The 21,835-nt window shown below is 40.5% G+C and overlaps 1 protein-coding gene across 2 annotated transcripts in view; it reads left to right on the top strand.

Moving 5' to 3' along the window:
* RELN (reelin) overlaps nt 1-21,835 on the top strand; it is a 286,045-nt gene that overhangs the window by 223,864 nt on the left and 40,346 nt on the right. For both annotated transcript variants that reach the window (XM_054280910.1, XM_054280902.1), the window contains exons 31-42: nt 2,690-2,766; nt 4,886-5,044; nt 7,366-7,554; nt 7,901-8,174; nt 9,472-9,612; nt 9,705-9,882; nt 11,263-11,347; nt 13,938-14,120; nt 15,489-15,660; nt 15,740-15,842; nt 18,216-18,445; nt 21,152-21,372. In XM_054280910.1, coding sequence (XP_054136885.1) covers nt 2,690-2,766; nt 4,886-5,044; nt 7,366-7,554; nt 7,901-8,174; nt 9,472-9,612; nt 9,705-9,882; nt 11,263-11,347; nt 13,938-14,120; nt 15,489-15,660; nt 15,740-15,842; nt 18,216-18,445; nt 21,152-21,372 — 2,012 coding nt within the window. The remainder of the gene's footprint in view (nt 1-2,689; nt 2,767-4,885; nt 5,045-7,365; nt 7,555-7,900; nt 8,175-9,471; nt 9,613-9,704; nt 9,883-11,262; nt 11,348-13,937; nt 14,121-15,488; nt 15,661-15,739; nt 15,843-18,215; nt 18,446-21,151; nt 21,373-21,835) is intronic.

The following is a 21,835-nucleotide window of genomic DNA, read 5'->3' as shown; positions in this document are numbered from 1 at the left end:
TTCTTTTTTTTTAAGTACAAAGGCCCTTTTCCCTTTCACCCTTCTCTCCCCAGCACAGCATGGTCCATGGGGTTGAGATTTGCCTGCCTGAGGTGTGGGATGCTGCTCAGGGGAGCAGCCCAACAGGGTGCTGCCGCACCCAGGTGTCACACTAAAAGCATTTCAAACTAAAGCTTGTGCCTGGGAACCAATGACCATAAAAAACTACTCAAATTTTAGTATATACAATAAGTGGTCTTGTAATCTTAGCTTTGTTTGTCCTATTGCCTCCTTATTCCTTCATATGATTGACTACACCATTTTTTCCCCAGATATTGGGAGAATGTCACATAGCACTAAGAGAGCTGTAAGTGTCAAAGTTCATTTCACCCAGACAAATTTTTTTGCCCTACACTTCAGAAACCCTCTGGAGTCTCTCCATTCCTTCCCTTTTGCATGTCCCAACACACTAAGGGCACAATTTCACAATTTCACTGCAGTATTCCCACCCTTCTGACTGACAGTGTGATACATAGACGCATTTTGGTTGCTGATGAGCTGCTGCCTCCCATTTTGATGTCCTGTCCCTTATGACACCCTTAACTATCTGTTCAGTGGGAGTATTTTGCACACAGTTCCTACCTGGCATCTAGATAAAAACCATGGAATATACAAATATTTTTTCCAAGTGGTGACATCTGGCTTGTTAGCTGACTTGGCTCCCATCTGCTTTACAGCCTCCGTTGCTAATGATTGTGCAACCATCCCAGGGAGCTGTTCTGGGTCAGACACTTGGAGATCAGATGGGCTGATTCACCCTTCTGCAGAAAGGGTTTTTTGCTCCTTGGTTTTGCTTTGTAACGATCTTCACATTTGGCAAGAATAAAAGAATTTTTCACAGGACTGTAAATCTCTTCACCTCTGATGCTTCTGTCTAGAGTTTTACTGCCTGAATACTGTCTCTGACAACAGAGCTGCAGCAAAAAATAGAATTTACCTGGCTAAATGGAGTGGTACTGTGAGCCTGACTGTCTAGAGCTGTCTGTGGCGTTATCTTAGCAATGAGATTGATGAGGATATTCTGCCTTGTCCTAGACCCTATGGGTATACAAAACATCTCAGACAATAGACACAGATTTTGGTAACAGAACTGGAATGCAGCTGGATTTAGAATCTGGATTTAGAGGAGGATTATGATATTGTGTATGTAACAGTGGATGAGGGAAACTGGAGTCCTGTCTGCATTTTACTGGCTCTGGCTGTAGTGATGTAGCTTGTCTGTGATTTTACCATAATTACTGCAAATTAGAACAAAATCCTCTAAAGCAAAAAGAGTTATTCTTGCAGAGAATTATTTGCATGGCAAAAATGCACTTCAAAATTTATGTTTTAAATAAAGACTTTATCTATGTCAATAGAATTAACGAGGCCTGATTTTCTATCATCCTAATTTAAAAATTGGCCAGGAAGCAAGGAGGAGAATGCCATTGCCAACTTTCAGCATGCAATATCCCATCGTGGGGTTGAGTCCAGTTTCTCTGCTCTGCTCAGGTGCTGTTTTTGGTGTGCAATGGAAACAACCTGTGAAGAATGTGTAGATTAGGGGGTGATGGCATTCTGAGTCATCTCAATGCTCTTTACCTCAGTTATGACCTAGAATGCCTGAGACATGCAATGAAATCTGGGGAGTGAGCAGCAGGACATTAATTGAAATTAATTGTTGTTTATATATAGCATAATAGTGTGTATCTAGGAGAAAATGTAAACTACTCTAAAACCACAGAGTCATAACAATAAACACAATCTCAGCAGGGATACCATGGCATTACTGCAGACTGGGGGGAAAAAAAAACAACCTAACAATATTTTGGAGCACAAGGATGGAATAGTACTTTATTCAAATATTGCTAAACAGGGATGCTCCAGACTAATCCAGAGTTCTGTCAGTAAAACCAGCAATCCTGTCTCAAGGAGTTTTGTGGCATTAGAGGGGTTGCTGAAAGTAGCTTTGGGAAAAATTGAAGACATGGAAATGTGTTCATGCAGAGACTCAGATGCAGTAGTTGCCATGGTTTACAGTAGAAAGGAATAAGAGAAGGTAGGGAAGTGACAAAAACACAGGGCAGGTTGCGAGAAAGCAGCCCAGGAACATTTTTCTTCACCACTTCATGATGTGAGAACAAGAGAATATTCCATGAAATCATTATGTATAGGTTCAAAATCAAAGGGTTTGCTTCAAAAATGCTCAGTGAACTCACTACACTGAAAACTATTTACATCAAGAATTTAAGGATATAAAAAGGATTGCTGATTAAGGAGGATATAATAATTTTATTACAACCTAATGCTGTATTTTAAATCTTCCCCTAATTTCTGGTTACAATAGGCCAAGGTAAGATCTGATGTAAGGAACAGCTTTGCCTGCTATGGAGATTTTGCAACTTTTGTGGGAGATGGAACTGCTAACTTCTCACACTCACTCTGAAACACATTTATTAGGCACAAGATTAATAAACCACATCACTTTCTTCTGTCTTTCAGTATTTACCATGCCCATGTTTGGCTTCTCTGGGAATATTGCTTTATCAATAAGCCTGGAATAGGGACCTAACTGAAAATGCCATTAGCTAAGAGGTGCAAATTATCCTGACTGATCTTGTGCTATCAGAAGATGATTACATTTCTTTTTTATCCTGTGTTTTTTTAAAAGGCTAGTTCAATTTTATGTACAACTTGGAAGCAAGAGTGTTGGTAACTCCTGCAACAGACCAAGAGCCAGGAATGAAGGTAAAGCCCATTTTCTTTATTATAAGCCTTTTACATTTTGCATCTTCTGCAGTGTTTTTGCATTTACAAAATCAAGAAGATTTTTTTTTCATATAAATCAATTGCCTCCTCAGTTTTCATAAATGTTGAAGAAAGTTATTTACTTTTGATGGACTTTTCTAGTTATAATTAGTTACACCAAACCTACTGGTGATCCATCTGTAGGAGTGACTGTGGGAGCTGTGATGGTCTAAGAAAGACAACATTTACAAAGCAAGCTGTAATAGCTTGTATTAAACTACTTTATAGTGTTGGAAAACAGGTGAATTTACAAGTCCATAGGACTTTTCATAAGGTCTGAAATAAAAAGAATGAAATTCAAGTTCAGGATAAAGTGGGCACACTCCATTTCTGACCTGAAGTAGAATTGTGTACCTGAGAACTTGTTCATCTTCTCAACTACACCAGTGGGTCTAATAAAAAATTGCCTTCCAAAACAAACTTATGCATGTTTTACCCAAAACACAAGATGATAAAGTTGCAGCTGAAAATTTATTTAGTCTGAATAAATTCATTTCTCCCAGATGTCTCCTCTCTTATTTGATCCACATGCTTAAAATTACGGTGGTGAAGGACTGATACTTGTGTTTGGGAAGGATCAGCATTCTGGGAGCAGATTCCCATGTAAAGTGGTCTAGTTGCATGAAGTCAGACCACTGGCATGAGAGATGAGAAAATTTAATTTTCCTCTCAGTATAAAGTATTTAACATCAGTGGATTGTTTCCTGATAATTGGCATTTACATTGACTCACTCCCTGATGAAAGCTGTCATTTTGCAGCACAGATTACACCAAGGGTTTGATTGTTCACTCATTTGCATCAAATGAGACACCAAATAAGATACTAAAAAAAAAATCCGTTGTCTTGGAGCATGCATCAATATAAGAGTTTTAAGAGAAGAAATATACACAGATGCTTCTTTCTTGTATTACCCCTTTTGATGAGCTCTGCTGGGCTTCTGTTGTGTCCTAGTATGTGCCATACTGTATGCATGATACAAAGACTATCTTAAATTTTCTAAATATTGTGATAATTAATTTCCAAGGATGCTGTGAGCTTGCATACATAGCAGGAGGATTGTAATCCCAGCTATCAGAATTATAACTTAATCTTTCACACAAAGTGCAAGGACACCCAACATGAAATAAATACTATGCTTAAGAAAATCACATTATTCCTATCATTTCTGTGGTACGATCATTCATTTCCCTGAGGGTGTAAAAGATTTGATCCTTCGAATTTGGTGAAAACAGCCATGATGGCATGTGGCAGCTGGTGACCCAGGTCACCTTTGTGTTGGGACCCAGGACATTTCTCTGGCTGCCCTGGGTGATTCAAAACCCTGGCAGAGGGTTCAGAGACCTTGACGTGGAGTCAGAAATACCTGTGCCTTCGATTTTAGACCATGGAAACAATTACCAACTTTGTGTGAAGAGTTACAAGCCACAAGAGTTTGAGTAGAATGATAGTCAATTTGTCACAAGGTGAAAAAGTAGAATTTTGGGGTTTTAGAATGGGGATTCAAGAGGCAAGCTGGAGGAATCTGGGTGTGTCCTGTCCTTCTTCTCCTTCTTCTTCTCCTCCATCTTCTGCTGGGATGGTGACACTTTTTGATTGGTTTAGAATAAAGACAGACTGTCTGACATAGGTGATAGGTATTGGAAAAATAATTGTAAATAAAGTACACATAGTTCTTAGTATAAAAAGTTAACACCACCCCAAGGACAGTCACTGTGCCATAACCCAACCTGCTGGACAGAGAAAGAATGTAACAGATAAGAGAAAACAAACAACCTTGAAAAACAGAACTGATGAATCTCGACTTATTCTGTTGCAGGGCTGGGAAAAAAAAGCCTTTCTAATACCTCAGGGGTCATCTCAGCCAGAGAAACCAGAGGCCTTTGCAGTAGAACTTTGTGCACAAAATCTCCTGGGCCAGGAGCTGGACAAAGAGTGGGGCACACGTCACATGCCTGGGTGTTGAGTGGGAGTTGGCAGCTCCAGAGCACAGGGTGAGCTGCTCCCTCCCTCTTTGCTGTGCACAGTCTCACTCACTGCTCTTGCTCATTTTAAATGCAGGACTGGTTGTTCAGTACACCAATGACAATGGCATCACCTGGAGCTTGCTGCGGGAGCTGGACTTCATGTCGTACCTGGAGCCCCAGGTGGTCTCCATCGACCTACCCCGGGAGGCCAAGACCCCTGCCACCGCCTTCCGCTGGTGGCAGCCACAGCATGGTAAGCAGGGACAGCCCAAAAACTCATTGAGCAGCTCTACACATCCCACATGTCAGGGCTGCTCAGTATAAACATGTGGAGAAACCTCAGCTCGTGAAAAACACAGTGTTTTGAGTAGTTGGATGTCGTAAGAGCATATTTGGGCTTTCCTGAGTCTCACTATGGCCATGATTTTCTTTTGTAGCACCAAACTGATAAGTGGGCTTAAGAGTAAAATTGTTTAAGAGCTAAGTTTAAACCAAAGATGCTGAGATGGCAGGAGGGAGGAGTGTTACAGGGCTTGCAAGGGTTTTTCAGGGTGAACAGAGAGACGAGAATCTTGACCTCATGTTCAGAAGGCTTGATTTATTATTTTATTATATATATTACATTATTACTATGCTAAAAGAAATAGAAGGAAAAATTCTCAGAATGCTAGCTAAGCTAAGAATAGAAAAGGAATGAATAATAAAGGAGCTCTCTCTGATTCTGTCCCAGAGAGAGCTCGGTCTTTGATTGGCCCTTAATTGTACACATCCAACATGGGCCAATCACAGGTGCACCTGTTGCATTTCACAGCAGCAGATAACCATTGTTTACATTCTTTTTCTGGGGCCTCAGCTTCCCAGAAGGAAAAATCCTAAAGAAAGGATTTTTATGAAAAGATGTCTGTGACAGAGGAGGAGGAAAAAAAATTACATTTTAAAAAAGCCTAAATAAGACCAAAGTTTTTATCTGAGTGTAGAGTGACCTGGAATGCCAAATGGCTTACACTGTCTCATTTTTTCCTCTGTTTTGGAAGAGTGGGCATAACTTGGCCTTGAATCTGCCCACCTACTGGCTCCCATCTCACTATTTTAATATCTCCACACTACAGAACAGGACCCCCTCCTCTCACCATTTCTGGTGTTCCAGAGCCCAGCTCCCCTGCCCCTGCAAAACCTCTCAGCCACTTCCCAAATCCTCACCTGAAGGTTAAACCCTGGTCCTGACAGATTCCTACAGCCAGCCTGAGAGCTCCCACCTCACATGGGGACACATTACCACTACTAAAAGAATCCAGATTAAGTCTGACCTTTGCACAAGGCAGCAGCCCCTGGATCTGCAGGAAATATAAGGCAATATTCAGAAATATAGCAAAGTACATTTCAATAGCAATTCCTTGGGGAGCAAAGCACATAGCTTACATTCAGGTAATTATGGTGTGCAGCTTCTCAGACATCATTTATCATTTTGATGGCTGATTTTATTCATACACTTTCTTGTATGTGCTGGACTTAATTGTCCTTACTAGGTAAGAGAATAGACAAGACAAGAGGGATATGATTTAGTTAAGAAGACAGTTCCTTTGCTAAGCAATTACTGGTGCACCACGGAGCATCACTCTGTGATGATCATTTGCATTGGTGAGTGGTGCAATGTCCAGCCTGTTGCTCCCTATATTTGCCTTGGTGGCACCTGGATGACATCTGTCCCTGCTGAGGGTCGTCACTCTTAAGACCACTGATATCAGCCCTGTGGCTCCCAGTATAAACAAGGTTTTATGACTGGAAGCTGAAATATCACCTTCCACACTGGCACCTACACCAGACAACCACTTCTGGTCAGACATGTTAGTTCCTTCATGGACTATCCTCTGTCTGCCATTCCTCTGTGCAGAGTGGCCCTGTCAGCCATGACCCACGTTCCTCTTGGTGGCAAGGCAAGAGTCCTGGAACATTGCTGCAAGCTCACAATTTATTGTAAAGGCTTTCCTTGCTGTCCTGTGAGGGCAGCAGATGTGCAGTAAGATGTTCTTTTCAGCATGCCAGTAGAGAGGTAAATTGAAATGAAGGCCAAAGAAATGGGCTGGAGACGATCAAAGTGAAATGCCTGTAGGCTGGAGAGCATGAGGAGAGAGATTTCCAGGAAGGAGAACAGCCCTTCTCTAAATATTATCTATATGCAGAGCCTTCAGCATTTTTCTTCATGTTCTATTTGCTTTCATACAAAAGCTATTTTGGGAAATAGACAGAGGCCTTTCCAGTTTAGCTGTGGAGAATAGCAGGAAGGTTGTGACCCATAAAATTAAAATCCCCAATCTAGGGGCTCAGGGACCAAACAGAGGGAGAGCATATGATGGCAAAGGCACTGAAGCTAAAGAAATGAAGAGGGAAATACCTGTGTTTTTCTGTAATAGAAACATGCTCTAGTGTCCAGGTGCATCCTTGAGCAATGTTTTAGTCTTGTTTAACAGCACTCAGTCTGTGTGATTGAGCACTGCTCACTGAGTGAACACAGCATATGGGCATTAAAAACAACTTGCAGGGACTCCACTAACCTGTCTCCTCTGGTTTTTGTAGGGAAGCATTCAGCTCAGTGGGCTCTGGATGATGTGCTCATAGGGATGAATGACAGCTCTCAGACCGGCTTCCAGGATAAATTTGATGGAACTGTGGATATACAAGCAAGCTGGTACAGAATACAAGGAGGTCAAGTAGACATTGACTGCCTGTCTATGGATACAGCTCTGATGTTCAGTGAAAACATTGGTATGTGTCATCAAACATGACTACATTTTGTATGAGTCTATTTTATAAATTACATAAAGATTGAGTTTTACAAGATGGGAGGTATAGACAAATCCAGGTATTTAGAAATCTGTAGGGAAAAGAAGGCTGGAAAAAGGTGAAGATAGAGGTAATAAATTTGAATGACAGTATTGAAAGCATATGCTGAAGGTACACTTTGTTGTTATTGTTGTATCTGTTGCTGTTATTATATTGTTGTTATTTTTGTATTTGTTGTTATTGTTGTATTTGTTGTTATTGTCATATTTGTTGTTATTGTTGTATTTGTTGTTATTGTTGTATTTGTGGTTTTTCTCTCTTTGCTCAGGAAAACCTCGTTATGCTGAGACTTGGGACTTCCACGTGTCAGCCTCCACATTCTTGCAGTTTGAGCTGAGCATGGGTTGCAGCAAGCCCTACAGCAATTCCCACAGTGTCCACCTGCAGTATTCCCTAAACAATGGGAGGGACTGGCACCTGGTGACAGAGGAGTGTGTCCCCCCAACCATCGGCTGTCAGCAGTACACCGAGAGCTCCATCTACACTTCAGAGAGATTCCAAAACTGGAAGAGAGTTACTGTCTACCTCCCACCCTCCACCAAGTGAGCTCTGCTCTTCTGGCTATTTAGCATGACAAAGATTTTGCTGATCTAATTAGAACAAACATCCTCCAGCTTGGGAATGTTCTGCATGTCTTTTAAATTTTTAAATGTGTATTGTCACGCCACCAGAATTTTACATTTCACTTCAAAATATTTCATCAGCTATAATGTGAAGTGTAGGGACTTAAGGAAGTTACAATGTTGATGACTGAATTCTTAAGTCTTCCCTATAATTTCTGACAGCAAGAACAAGAATGCTAAACCAGCTTTTCTAACATTTATGCAATAAGAAGCAAGAATAAATCCCCTGATCCATCCTTTCCTACATTAGTGTTTTCTGTTATCGCACATTAAGTTGTCACCCAACATTCAGGCACATCAGTCACAGCACTGAGCAAGTCAGAACATGTCACTGGATGTGCCACCTTCACCCTTTTGACCAGGAGGAGAGTTCTGCCAAGCTCCTCAGGATATCACAGGGCTGTAAATGGATGTGGCAGATGTGCTGGCATCCATCTCTCTAAATAAAACCATGCTCTAGTTTAGGAACAGCAGGTAATGATGACACTGCTTACCATTGTTCTGAGTAGTTGTGTAATTCTTCAGAGCATATTCTGTACACATTACCTCTGTACATTTCATCACCCAGAAAATACAGTCGTAAAAATGGGCACACAGCAAATGAACTGGGCATGGAGTTCACATCTTGGTTTCCAATTCTACAGCTCACTCCAGAGGGCCATGCATCATCTTACAAAGAATGTTTTTTCTCCAAAACACTTTCCTCATAACAAGGCAGTCAGCAGTGACAGCATTGTGTATGCATGTACATATTTGTACATAAATATTCATACATTCTTATATATGCATATATATATGAACATATATAACCATTGTTTTTCTCTTTACACAACACTTAGTATAAATGAACTTTTATAACTTCTTACTTTACTGATGCATTTTACTGTTTCCATTCTGCTAGCAACACATAGAGCTGTCAAATGCTAATGGAACTGCTAATTTCTGCTCAACCACTTTGTTGATCAGCAAGTGTCTCAGCAATGTTCTTTCTTGATCATCACTTTGGGCACCTTTCTTTAGAATATGCTGGAATTTTGCCTGAAAGACTAACCTGAGAAATTTAAACTTCCAGTGTCCACTAGAATATTAATCTTTCAAAATAAGTGGGCCATGCTTATTAATCTGCTTTTCTTCAGAAGTCTGTGGGATTTTCTTTAGTGGATCTTTGTGGATCAGAATTTTGAATCCTGAGATAGATTTCCTTTGTTTTTAACAGCTCTCCCAGAACACGGTTCAGATGGATTCAGTACAACTACGCCTCTGGAGTAGATTCTTGGGCCATTGATAATGTGGTCCTGGCTACAGGATGCCCCTGGATGTGCTCAGGGCACGGCATCTGTGACTCAGGCCATTGCATGTGAGTAGGAAACTGCTTAAGCTGCTTCATAGAGAGGATGTGTTTTATCCAGGCCAGATGGATAATACCTTTTCTTCCCAATGTGTTGCTAGGTGTGACAGAGGGTTTGGAGGTCCTTACTGTGTCCCTGTCCTTCCTCTGCCATCTGTCCTGAAGGATGATTTCAATGGTAACTTGCATCCAGACCTTTGGCCTGAAGTCTACGGTGCTGAGAGGGGAAACCTGAACGGTGACACCATCAAGTCTGGAACAGCTCTCATTTTTAAAGGGGTCAGAGATTACTCACATTTTAAAAAAAATTTATGAAAACCAGTAGAGTCAAAAACAGAAAGTAAATTTTCTCTTGTTAGCCCCATGTGTTGATTTTGAAGTCTTTTGGCTAGAATTTAACATTTTGATTTTGCTTGTCTTTTCCTACCCTAAACATGTGCCATGTTTTCCACAGTTGTTTTTTTATGAACAAATGGGTTTCATCTCTTCGTTGTTTATTATTTTGTTTGTGGTATAAACTCTTCATTGACCACCAGAGGAAAAGAATGAAATTCTACACTGAGATTCTTGAGGTGAACCATTTGGAAATATGGCACACAATACGATTGTCTTCAAGTTTCCTGATTGGCTCTTTAGTATTTTGAATAATACAAATTAGTCAGGGTGTAGTCTGTGTCATCAATGTTTATGTAGTTTGCCTGTATTTTACTCAATTTTACCATTTTGATGTCTTCTAGTTCTTTAAAGACTTATTTTTGTTGACTGCAGATTTCAAAAGGCCAGGAAATATATTTTCTGAATTTTTCTGTTCTTAACAAAATGAATAATAGACTTTTGTTCACAAGCACACAAATTATCAGCTCACACAAGCCTTCATTTGACACTGTGAACTCAGGTGCCACCAAAAAAGAGAAGTTAAATAATGTTTGGTGTACAAATTAATTCTTTGAAGTATTTATTTGCAAAAGCTTGACTCCAGTTCAACCTCTTTAGATTATTTAAATCCCAAATCACAAAATGTGAGTTTTCTAAAATTTGCATTGCTTGTTCCTTTAGATTGTTCCCCTGGGGGAATGGGTTTGAGAAAGAGGGAAGCTCTGAGAGTTGGTTTTTACCAGATCTCTGCAGAACAGGGACTGGCTCTGGCCCCAGGATCCACACAGCAGTGAGCTCATCAGTCGAGCTGGACAGGGACTCTGGATCCCTCTGAGGTTTCCTGTGTGCTCCCTTTCCTTACAGGTTGCCCCAGAAGAGGATATTTGTACAAAATATGTTTTGAGATATAGAAAATAACTCCTAGAGAGGACTGTCCCTGCCTGGAAATTAGGGTGCCTGGCAACTGTACAGTTTGCACAACAAACGAGTGCAGTAGCTTGGACTCAATGTCAGAGTCAGTGCTGGCAGATCCAGGGGTTCAGAGCATGAACTGACTGAGCTGTAACTGTGCCTGTACCTGCCCATGTAGTTGTGCCTCTGTCAGATCTTGGCTCACTTTGCCAAGGCTGTCACTGTCCCCATTTTCTGCCTGGGAAAAGGAGTGGAACAGAGAACTTCCCCTCTTGCTGCTGCCAGCAGGCAGAAGCAGACAACAGCCCAGCACAATAAGCTGCAGAACACACTCAGTAATGAGAACTTACATTGCATATTCTGCATTTGCAGGAAGGACTGAGAATGCTTGTGTCAAGAGATCTAGACTGCACTAATACAGTGTACATCCAGTTTTCATTCAAATTTATTGCCAAAGGTAAGATCCTCATTGATTTACTATCACTTCTCTAGCTTTGTTCCTACATAGTAGCAACACAGAAAAGGATACAGATTGATATTTTCCACTTTAGTGTATGGTAGGGATCAACAGTTTATGGTGGATTACATGGGAGCTTGTTTGAAATTCTGCATCACCCCTACCTTGCTCCCAGCCTACATGGCTGGCTGTGTAGTTCCTAAGAAAAAAGTGAACTGTAGTATCACCAAAAATAGCACAGCTAGTAAAGTCTTAGGCAGAAAAGAAACAAAGGAGCTCAAGGTTTTGTAGAGATTTTCCATTATATTGGGAAAAAATTATTTGTCCAATTTTTTTATGTAATAAAATTGTGCCTACAGTAAATTACTTAAGGGACTAATAGTAAACTACAGTGGTTTTCATTTTCTAGTTTCAGTACACTGCATTAAAATCTCTTACCATTTGACTGCCTAGCAGGTAGCTTAGAGATAACTGAAACTCCATAATTCTATTTAATTGATATGAAGAATAGTCAGACTTTGCAAGAGAAGTTTTACACATTGTTGTAAATAACCAGTGACAGTTCCTCCAGTACAAGGACTTTTAAGCCAATTATTCAGTCTTACCCTGCTCCAAGGCCCTGTCATCCTTGGCTTTAAAAAATAATTATATCCAAGTCTGGAGTGACATGATGGAGAACCACTAAACTGCTTGAAGGTTTGAGCCACTCCCATGCAATTTCAGAACTTTTCCCCAAATTTGCTGATAGAATTGGCACTTCCAGGCTGAACTCTGAATGCTGAAAAACTCCTCTCACTCTGGTGTAAGGAAGATGTCCATAGTTTCTGTGGTAAGCTCAGTGCTCTGGGACTGGACCCTAATTGATTCAACATTTACCAACAGCTTGAAAATAGTTTGGAACCCCCTCTTTCTTCCTAAATAAGTATATTAGCCAAATCTGTGTATGGATGAGTGAAAATATAGCTCTTTGTGAATTATTATTGATTTTCTTTAATGGGCATTTAATAATACATATTGGGCTATTTATTACTGGGCTTAGTACTTTATCAAAAACATAACATCCCCCAAAATGATAACATGCCAAATATTTCATGTTTATAAGCAAAGTCTTTGTGAAGACTTCTTTTACAAAATTATGCTCTGGTAATATTTCTTCATATGATCCTTGAAAAAAATATTTAAAAATAAAGTGAGTAAAAATATTGCTCTGAAGGCAGGAGTAGCCAAAGGCTCAAGCCTGGATTTTGACACTTGACCCAGAAGTAAGACCAAGAAACCCCAGGAGAAATTGCTCCTTATTGAATCTGTATTACTTGTTAGCCCTACTGCTGGGTCCAGGACTCAGTCCCAGCAAGCTCCCTCATGTTGAATACAAGTTGATATAGCTGGGCATATCTCTCAGGTGTGAGTGTTAAAAGCAGTGTGTTGTTTACTGTTAATTGCCACAGATAAGCTGAAATCAGCTCCTGGCTGCAAACAGCTCCTCCCTGCTCTGCTCCACAGCAGTTGAATACTTAGCACTGGAGCAGAGGGGAGCAGGAGCATCTGCACCAGGCACTTTGGTTTCAGCAAATGTGGCTCATTTAACATGAGAAACATGGGAAAAGCTTGCACAGCAACACACAGTGAGTCAGGGATGAAGAAGCTGTCCCTCAGTCCTTTCCTTCTGCTGGTTCCTGACTGAGTTTTTGGGGACATGCCATCACTGTGCCACATCAAGAAGGGAGCAGAGAGTGTAAATTTGTCTGAGTGAGACCTCAGTTCAGAGATGCCATCCCTTGGACACTGGTATTCCTGGACAGCAAGTTAGGCACAGGCCAAGTACAGGCCGGGGGCTGAGCTTTGTATGGCAACCAGCATCAAAAATGAGTGCTGGGCTCTAATTAGCATGTGTTAATAACTAGGGATGAAAAGAGCTTTTGTTTTTTACTCTTTAAAGCTCTAAGTAAAAAAAAATAGGAGGAGCTGGTAGTTAGAAAATGCAAATTTTACTGTCAGTTCTGCTGACTTTTAGGCCTAGTTTAAAACACAGAATATTGCTTTGTTGTTGTTAAAATATGCTAATAAATATCCTCAGTGCTCTCCATCAATCATGTTATTTCTGGGCATGAATATCCAGGTCCCAGTGTCTGCAGTGAGAGCCATAGGCTCATAAATTTATGAGAATAGGGACTGAGTCTTTATCCTGGATGCTACAGATGGTGATGATAATGTCTTGTAGCTGGACAAAACAAGCAAATAAATACTGTATTACTGGAATATGTTTGTAGTAGGAAGAGCTGGTATGTTCTAATCTCAAAAAATGTAATGCTGAGATAGCTTCTTATGTAAGTAATTAACTATGATCGTTTGTATCATGAACAGTAGTGTAAATTTAGGCCCTATTTCATTTGCATTTTGCAGACAAACAAGCAAAAGAAAGCACAGAAAGTCATATGTGTACAATCTGTATATAACATCTCAATAGCTTAAGGTGTTGTTAAAGTAAGCCCATACTTTGTAGTGGGTGTCAGAGCACCATAATTTCATTTATACTTCCTTGAACTTACTGGATTTCAATGAACATAAATCCATGTCCTTTCTGCTCCAGGCACCCCTGAGAGGTCTCATTCCATCCTGCTGCAATATTCTGTCAATGGTGGCATCACCTGGCACCTGATAGATGAGTTTTACTTCACCCAGACTACAGACGTGCTCTTCATCAACGTCCCTCTGCCCTACGCAGCCCAGAGCAACGCAACGCGCTTCAGGCTCTGGCAGCCCTACAACAATGGTGAGCAAAAGACACACCCTGGGAGGCCAGGTCCATGCTGGCGCTGCTCAGCATCTCTAAGAGAGTGCATTTTCTTGAACTGAACAATTAGAGAGACTCTTAAATCATGGGGGGTTTGTGTTTGAACTCCTGCAATTAGAATTACTGCAGGATTATGTTTGCAGGAGTTCTTAAAAAGCAGTTGAATGCTTTAAAGTGAAGTACCTTCACCTGATGTTCCTGCGCTGTGTGCAGAAAAGCATCAGCTTTGGCCCTGGAGGGAGTGGGAGATCAAGAAACACCAATAAAGTTAACTTCACTCAGGTTCTTCTCATTATTTTTAATGGGCATGATTCTCACTCACACTGAGGCCCCATTAGGATGCTCCAATTATACAAAAGTGTCCCAAGTGTAAGTGGGAACTGGGCCTACCTTTCTCAGAATTAACTAGGCATTAAAAACCCATTTAGAAAGAGTATGTAGTGAGCAGTTAATCTTTTGATTAAATTGTAAAGGACTGGAAAACCACAAGAGGAACACAGTTCCTTCCTCCTGATTGCAGGAGATGTGCCAGCTGAAGGAAGCTCTTCTCTGCTCTCAGTTACTCTGAGCACAGTTCCAAGCAGAAACTGACATTAATAACTCTAAAGAATCCCAGCAATCATTTAGACATGTTGATTCAGCAACAGTTTATTCCATGTAGGCAAATTCCTAGCACACCCCTAATGAAAAAAACCCAAATTCAAATCTGGTCCTGACAATCCCATTTCAGCTCGTTCTTCTGACGTGTCCTGCCTAAAACAATTATCTAAACTTTTCTCTGATGAACTCAAACACTTTTAGATAAATGAAAAAATGCTACACAGAAGATCTGTCAATTTAATCCTTCCTCTTCAGTCTGAGAATACCAATTTTCTGACGTATATGAATACATAATCCATTGGAGAGAAGGAGTTTCAGAGTTTCCTTCCCTATGAAAGAACTCTTCCCAGGCAGACACAAGCTGCTGAATGCAACGATGTAGAATGAAATTGCACTTTCAGCCTGCTTTGACTGTGTAGCAACTACTCATTTAGATGATTCTTAATTGAAGAAGACAATGACAGAATTTCAAAGTAAATATGATTTAAATAGATTATAATTATTCAACATCCATTGCTTTTCACTCTTTGTTTTGCTGTGCCTTCTATAAATTTTAGGGAATAAAAGTTAATCCCATAAGTTCAAGCTGGAAAACAGTATTGAAACTATTTTCATGGAAAGTGAAAATAGTGATCCCACACTTTTAGCACCCACCTCTTCACATAATCCATAAATACTGGCTGCTGTCCTGCTCTCTAATAATATTAGTGTTAGGTCTCAATAGGAATATTTCCATTCTCTTTGTAGGCAAAAAAGAAGAAATCTGGATTATTGATGACTTCATTATTGATGGAAATAACCTGAAGAATCCCATTATCCTTTTGGATACCTTTGACTTCGGCCCTAAAGAGGACAACTGGTTTTTCTATCCTGGTGGAAACATTGGGCTTTATTGCCCATATTCATCTAAAAGAGCTCCGTAAGATTCCCTTAGCAATACAATAGAAAGAAGTGACTTTGTAAAGTGAGTCTAAAGCACTTCTCTCCTTGATTTTCAGGGAAGAAGATTCAGCTATGGTGTTTGTTTCAAATGAAGTTGGAGAGCACTCCATTACCACAAGGGACCTGAGTGTCAATGAAAATACTATCATCCAATTTGAGGTACTTGTCCTCAGAAAGTTATTTTGCCTTTTGCTTCATGTTCTTCTATATTCTGCCCTGGTGAATTTGCCCAGCTGTTCTGATTGCCGAATAGAGAAACCTGTCCAATTTCCCCTCTAATTGATTTGACATTACCCTCCCTCATGTGTATGTATCACGATGCTTTTAATGCACAGATAAGGGAAATTTCTGCCTCAAAGTCTTCTACTTTCTTGCCTAAATTACTACTTTGTCCATGCCTATATACTTGCACTGATAGCAATAAAGTCCATGTGCTGTGCATTGGAGAGTCACAACTGCAGGCAGGAGGACGAGCAAAATATGGTGAGAGTCCAAATTGCCACTTCACAGCCTGCTCCAGGTAAGAGTGCAGCACTTCCACAAGCTCACCAGTGCAGAGCTACAGCTTCATCTGTGATAGTAAAAAATAATTTTTCCTGCCTTGCTGGCTTAACTGCACTATTGTACTTTCTCAAAGACAAGCTTCTGCTTTCCTTTTCCTTCTGCCCACATCATAGCTGGTCTAGATGAAGCTGGGTTTTTGGCTATTGTGGCCTGAAGTCATCCTATTTTCTTTTTTAAAGAAAGTTCATTAATAAGGCGCATATTTTTGTGCTTCATTCTCTCAGTGGAAACAGGTACCCCAGTGACAACACAGAGTCTAAACTAAACTGTGTTTCTGACTTATCCTAGAATCTAAACTGTGCATTGCCTGGGGCAGCTATTGATGGGAGTAACCAGTTAGTATTTATTAGTTTAGAGAGGTCATTATATTGTCATTAAGAAACTGGAAAATAATCTGGCACGTAAATTGCCATGTCACAGTTACCAGGCTGCTTTTAACAACTATGTGGCATGTTGTTGCATTAATATGAGCTACATAATAATCAGCAAATGATAGGAGTTTATAAAAATTACTGAAATGATACTAAGGGCTTTCCAAGAAAATTAGGTTTAGCTGTGTACTCATGCACTCTTCAATCTGTCATGCAACTAATTCATAAATTATTGAAGGCAAACCATTTCCTCTTTTAAAATATAGATTACAGCCTGTAGAACAAAAATGTTTGAGGTGACTTCAAGATATTCATAAGCCTTGATAGCATTCACTCATAAAATCTACATGTTTACTTCCATATGTGATAAGAACATCATTTTCAGCTCATGTTTTTGAGAACATTAGTGTAAATGAAGGAGTTATGCATAATGCAGTAGTTTCTCTCTGTGTCTCAAGAGTCAAAACCTATATTGGGTCAAGCATCTCTCTAAGCTTCCAGATGAGTAGACAACCCTTCTAGTCAAATGAAGGTTTATGGGACTCATGTGCACTGAAGAGTGATGAAGGAAATTCGATGTAGGATACGCTTTCAACATTCATGCACAGTTCTAAGCACTACTGTGTTTTAGAAACAAATAGATTTTCTTAACAGAATAGAATGCTACAAAGACACTTTTTTTTTGCTAAAAAGATATAAAAATATTAAAATGTTACATAGTTTTAATGCAGGCTTTGTAATCAGTACATCTTATTTTATATGACAGTCATTCTGTAAAGAACTAATTTGTCTTCTTTTACAAAAGCAATCTGAAATGATAAGAAGATCTAAATATCAGTGTAACAGGAAAACTAACTTGCACTGTCTCAGATTCTGTATTAAACAGTCTGTATTTTTTCAGTAGTAGAACTGGTTTTCATGTTCTGCCTTTTCTACTGTTCTTTTATATGAGGAATCTTGTGAGCATACCCTGAGAGGTCTGACACTGCCAAACTAAGACATTGCATCTAAATGCAGTCCAGCTATGATGCTCTAGGGCTTTGCCATTATACATGAACAAATAGGTAGTGAGCATGAAAGCTGAATATATTGAGGTGATAAGCTTTGGGGTTTTTATTTTTTTATATGTAACATAAAAGAGGATCATAGTGTAGCTCAGCAATTAACAGCTCAACATTAAAAAAAAGTTAATGTTTCACTTTTTGTTTGAATATTTCTTCATTTAATAATGCACATTTTCTTGATGCTGTGATTACTTCAGCACCTGCCAGAGGACTGCAAGAGCTGGTGCATTTACTCCAGCAATGTTAGCAGCTATCCTTTTTAACTTTGGTTTTCTCTAGGTAGAAGTTATTGGGGAATTCTTATCACATTCATTTTATCATAACCCATGGTGTGATATACTCGTGGACAGGACAGCAATGTGCAAGAGTTCCTGTCCATGTGCATGTCCTGAGTGCACCATCCCTGTTGTTAAATGGGTTCCCAAATCACCATCTTCCTGAACTAAACAAACACCATACCCAATGGGGGAGGTTGAAGAATGACTGGGAGTGCCACGGTCTGCCCTGTGTCACCTTCTGTGTTTGGCCACCAGATCAATATTGGCTGCACCACTGACAGCTCCTCTGCTGACCCAGTGAAGCTGGAGTTCTCACGGGACCTGGGGGCCACCTGGCACCTGCTGCTGCCCCTGTGCTACAGCAGCAGCAGCCACCTCAGCTCCCTCTGCTCCACCGAGCATCACCCCAGCAGCACTTACTACGCAGGCACCACCCAGGGCTGGAGGAGGGAGGTGATTCACTTTGGAAAGCTGCACCTCTGTGGGTAAGTGTCCAGCTCCTGTTCCTGCCCAGCTGCTCGCTGCTTTGCTTTTATTTCTGTTTTTCACCCAGCACAAGGGTGGTGCATAAGAACTGCAGCACTAGAGCAGAAAAAATGACCAATTTTTCTCAGCTTTTTGCCCTGAATGTTAGCTAGTGTTCAGGTGATTCCCCAAATCATCTTGTGCCTAATGTTGATGTAGAATAATCACAGGCAACTTCCTATTACCTATATATTTAATTAGTGATAATTTAATAGAAGGGAGTTGCTTGTTGAAATAAACACAAAACTGACTGTTCTTAGCATGCTCTGAGTGTTCTTTGCAGAACTGCATCAGCCATTTCAATTCACTGATGATATTCTTGCATTAAATTTGAGCTTCATAAGAAAAATGCAGTAAAATATGAGCTAGTATAAGCTTGATTCCACTTCAGCATGAAGAAATGGTCTGATCTAAATAATGTCTCAGTCAATCAGGCTGGATGATAACACAGCATAGAAAAACAATATGTGCTAGCAGGCACAGTAATATGTAACTTTTCAAAGTAAAAACACTACTGTTTACTTTTTCAGGAATAACTGTCATCCAGCATCAACTCACTTTATGTAAAAGCTCACACCATTAATGATTAAACTGTAGCACGTATGAATGAAAATGAGCTATGCAACTATGAGACTTCATGAGTCTGTGCACCTATGAGACTGAGTATTTATGAAACTACTGCAGTCAATGGGTCCTCCACTAAATAAATGACTCCATATGTGCTCTGAAAGTATGAAAAGACCTATATAAGGAATAAGAATCACATTTTGAAAGACTGATTGTTTAATAATTTAAGGAAATGTTTAAATTTTAAACCTGAGTTTTCTGGTTTATGACAGTTAACATTTCAAGCATGCAATAGGTAACCATCTCTTTCAGCAACTCACTTGTACTTCCTGGTTTTGTGCAAAAGAATTATTTTGCCCTTTAGCCAACCATCAATGCATCCCTCCAAATAAAAATTTTGACTGTGCAGACTCCTAACTCATTTAAACCTTCCAGGATTTTGATTTAGTCCCCTGTTCCTGAGTATTTCTATCCTGTTTTCCTACCTTCCTTCCTTCCTATTCCTTCCCCAACACACCAGGCCAGGAGTCCATGGCTGACAGCCAGCCAAGCCCAGCAGTGCAGAGTAATTTACATTCTGTGCATTAAATCACGGGGCCAGAGGGCTGAAGGGGGATTTCTCCACCAGAATCTACTGGAATAACAAGAAAAAAATCCAAACCTTTCTCATTGTGTAATTCTAAAAAAACCCCCCAGCCTTTCCGTCCCCCAAGTGCCGAGTGGTTATATTTTAACTGAGGATGAAGACATTTTAAGTTATTTACACTACATAGGTAATTTTAGAAATGAATATATGTTCTCAGCAGACAGCTGTCAGTAATAATTAGTATTCCAGTTATGTCCTCAAGGAAAGGTCCAGGGCCTGTTGAGCCAGAGAAGAAATCCCAAATAAGCAGTGGTTCACTCTCTGCTCCAGACACAAGTCATGGTTCGCCCTTGCCAGGAGGGCCCCTGAAAGGAGGAGCTGGCTTGTCTCAGGGAAAAAAATCCAACCTGTGGGACAGAGGTCTGCTCTCAAGAGGAGCTTACAGCACCTCTAGCCTCACACTTGTGTCCCTCCCCTTAGGGCACACTAAAGTCAATGATTTTGACTTCCAGCAGAACTCTGGTTCTTGGGCATCTTTCTTGTGACACTTAGTAATGTCCCCACCCATCAATTATTGGTTGTTACCTAAATCCCTTCACAAAAATTTCTTTCTAGCAAATCAAGGAAAAAAATTTGTCAGCTACAATTACCTATGGAATTGATTTGCCTGCTGAATTTAGATGTCTTTAACAAGACACATTAAACACGCAAGGCAATTAAGTGCTTCTCCCTTCTCAATCTTCTGATTTCCTTCCTCCCTTAAAACGTTTTCTCAACTGGGAATAAAATTAGTCTCTCAAGTATTTTCCTCATCTCAATTTGTTTTCCCTTCTTCCCCAGTTGGTTCCTTTTTATATGCAGCATTGATGCAAGTAGCACTTAGGAGATGAATTAAAAATGACAGGACAGCACCCAAAGGAGAACATAGTTTAAATTAACAACTTGCAATATCAGCCTGGTTTAAGATTAAGCTGCCCGAAAGCAAGCTGAATACCTGGTGACATGACAGATCATGTTTTCTTTCTGGGTAATTGAGGGTGAGATCCTCCCACTCCACCCTACAGGTGGTCTCCCTGGGGGCACAGTAGAAGCATGAATTAGAATCTCACTCTCCAGGAGAGGGTGAAAGTGGCTGGGTCTGACCCACACACTGTACACCAAAGCAGAAGGGAATCCACCAGACCATGGCCATTCATCTTCCCCATGAATGATGGAGTTAAGAGTAGGTGGGTTTTAAATTTTGGAAATCATGCCTGTCATTCAGTTTTGAGATTACAGCTAATGAATAGTGTTATTTTTATTTCTGTCAGTACTTGGGTTGAACGTCAGCATAAAGACGCATGAGGTACTGAAGGAATTAGATCTAGCAGTCAGTTTCTAGAATTAACCTATTTATCAAGCCAGTTCTGACAGAAAGAATAATATATATGTGCGTATAATGGTACATGTATGGAATACAAAAAAAAAAGATGGAACTATAATTTAAAATAAGTACACTTTATGCCATTTTCAGACTGGCGAGGTTCAGGTGGTACCAAGGGTTTTATCCTGCTGGGTCCCAGCCTGTGACCTGGGCCATTGACAACGTGTACATTGGTCCCCAGTGTGAGGAGATGTGCAACGGGCACGGCAGCTGCGTCAACGGCACCCGGTGCATCTGCGACCCCGGCTACTCGGGGCCCACCTGCAAAATCAGCACCAGGAACGCTGACTTCCTCAAGGATGACTTCGAAGGTATCTCTCTTGGGAGGGGGCATCTGAATGCTGCCTGTCCATCTCAGTGCAACCCAGGGTTCAAGGGGTTAAACAGCAAAGCCTTGCTCACCCCTTCGTGCTTCTGGTTAGAATTTGTGCCATGGGGGTATTCCCATGAACCAGGTAGTGCAGATGCCATTTGCAAGTGTGGTTTGTGAATGCCTGATGATGTAATTTGGATTACAAAATCTTCATTGAAACAGAACTTCCTGAAACTTTACATGTAGAAAATAATCTTGGAAATAAATAATGTTTTGATGGTAGTTTTGATGGTAGCACAGACAGAGCATTTGCAAGTGAGGCAGACAGCAGAGGGCTTTAAGGTCGTGTCATTTTTCACCACAAGGGAAATCTGACCCCCTGTACTACAGCAATCATGGTTTCAGAGCAGACCAAGTGTCTCAGTAGTGGGAGCCACTGCTCAGCAGCCACAGCAGACCCC

The sequence above is a fragment of the Melozone crissalis genome, unplaced genomic scaffold, assembly GCF_028551555.1.
Source record: "Melozone crissalis strain CALT ecotype California unplaced genomic scaffold, PUWL_Pcris_2 ptg000004l_1, whole genome shotgun sequence".
NCBI classification, from domain to species: domain Eukaryota; kingdom Metazoa; phylum Chordata; class Aves; order Passeriformes; family Passerellidae; genus Melozone; species Melozone crissalis.
This window is presented reverse-complemented; position numbering and strand designations above follow the sequence as displayed.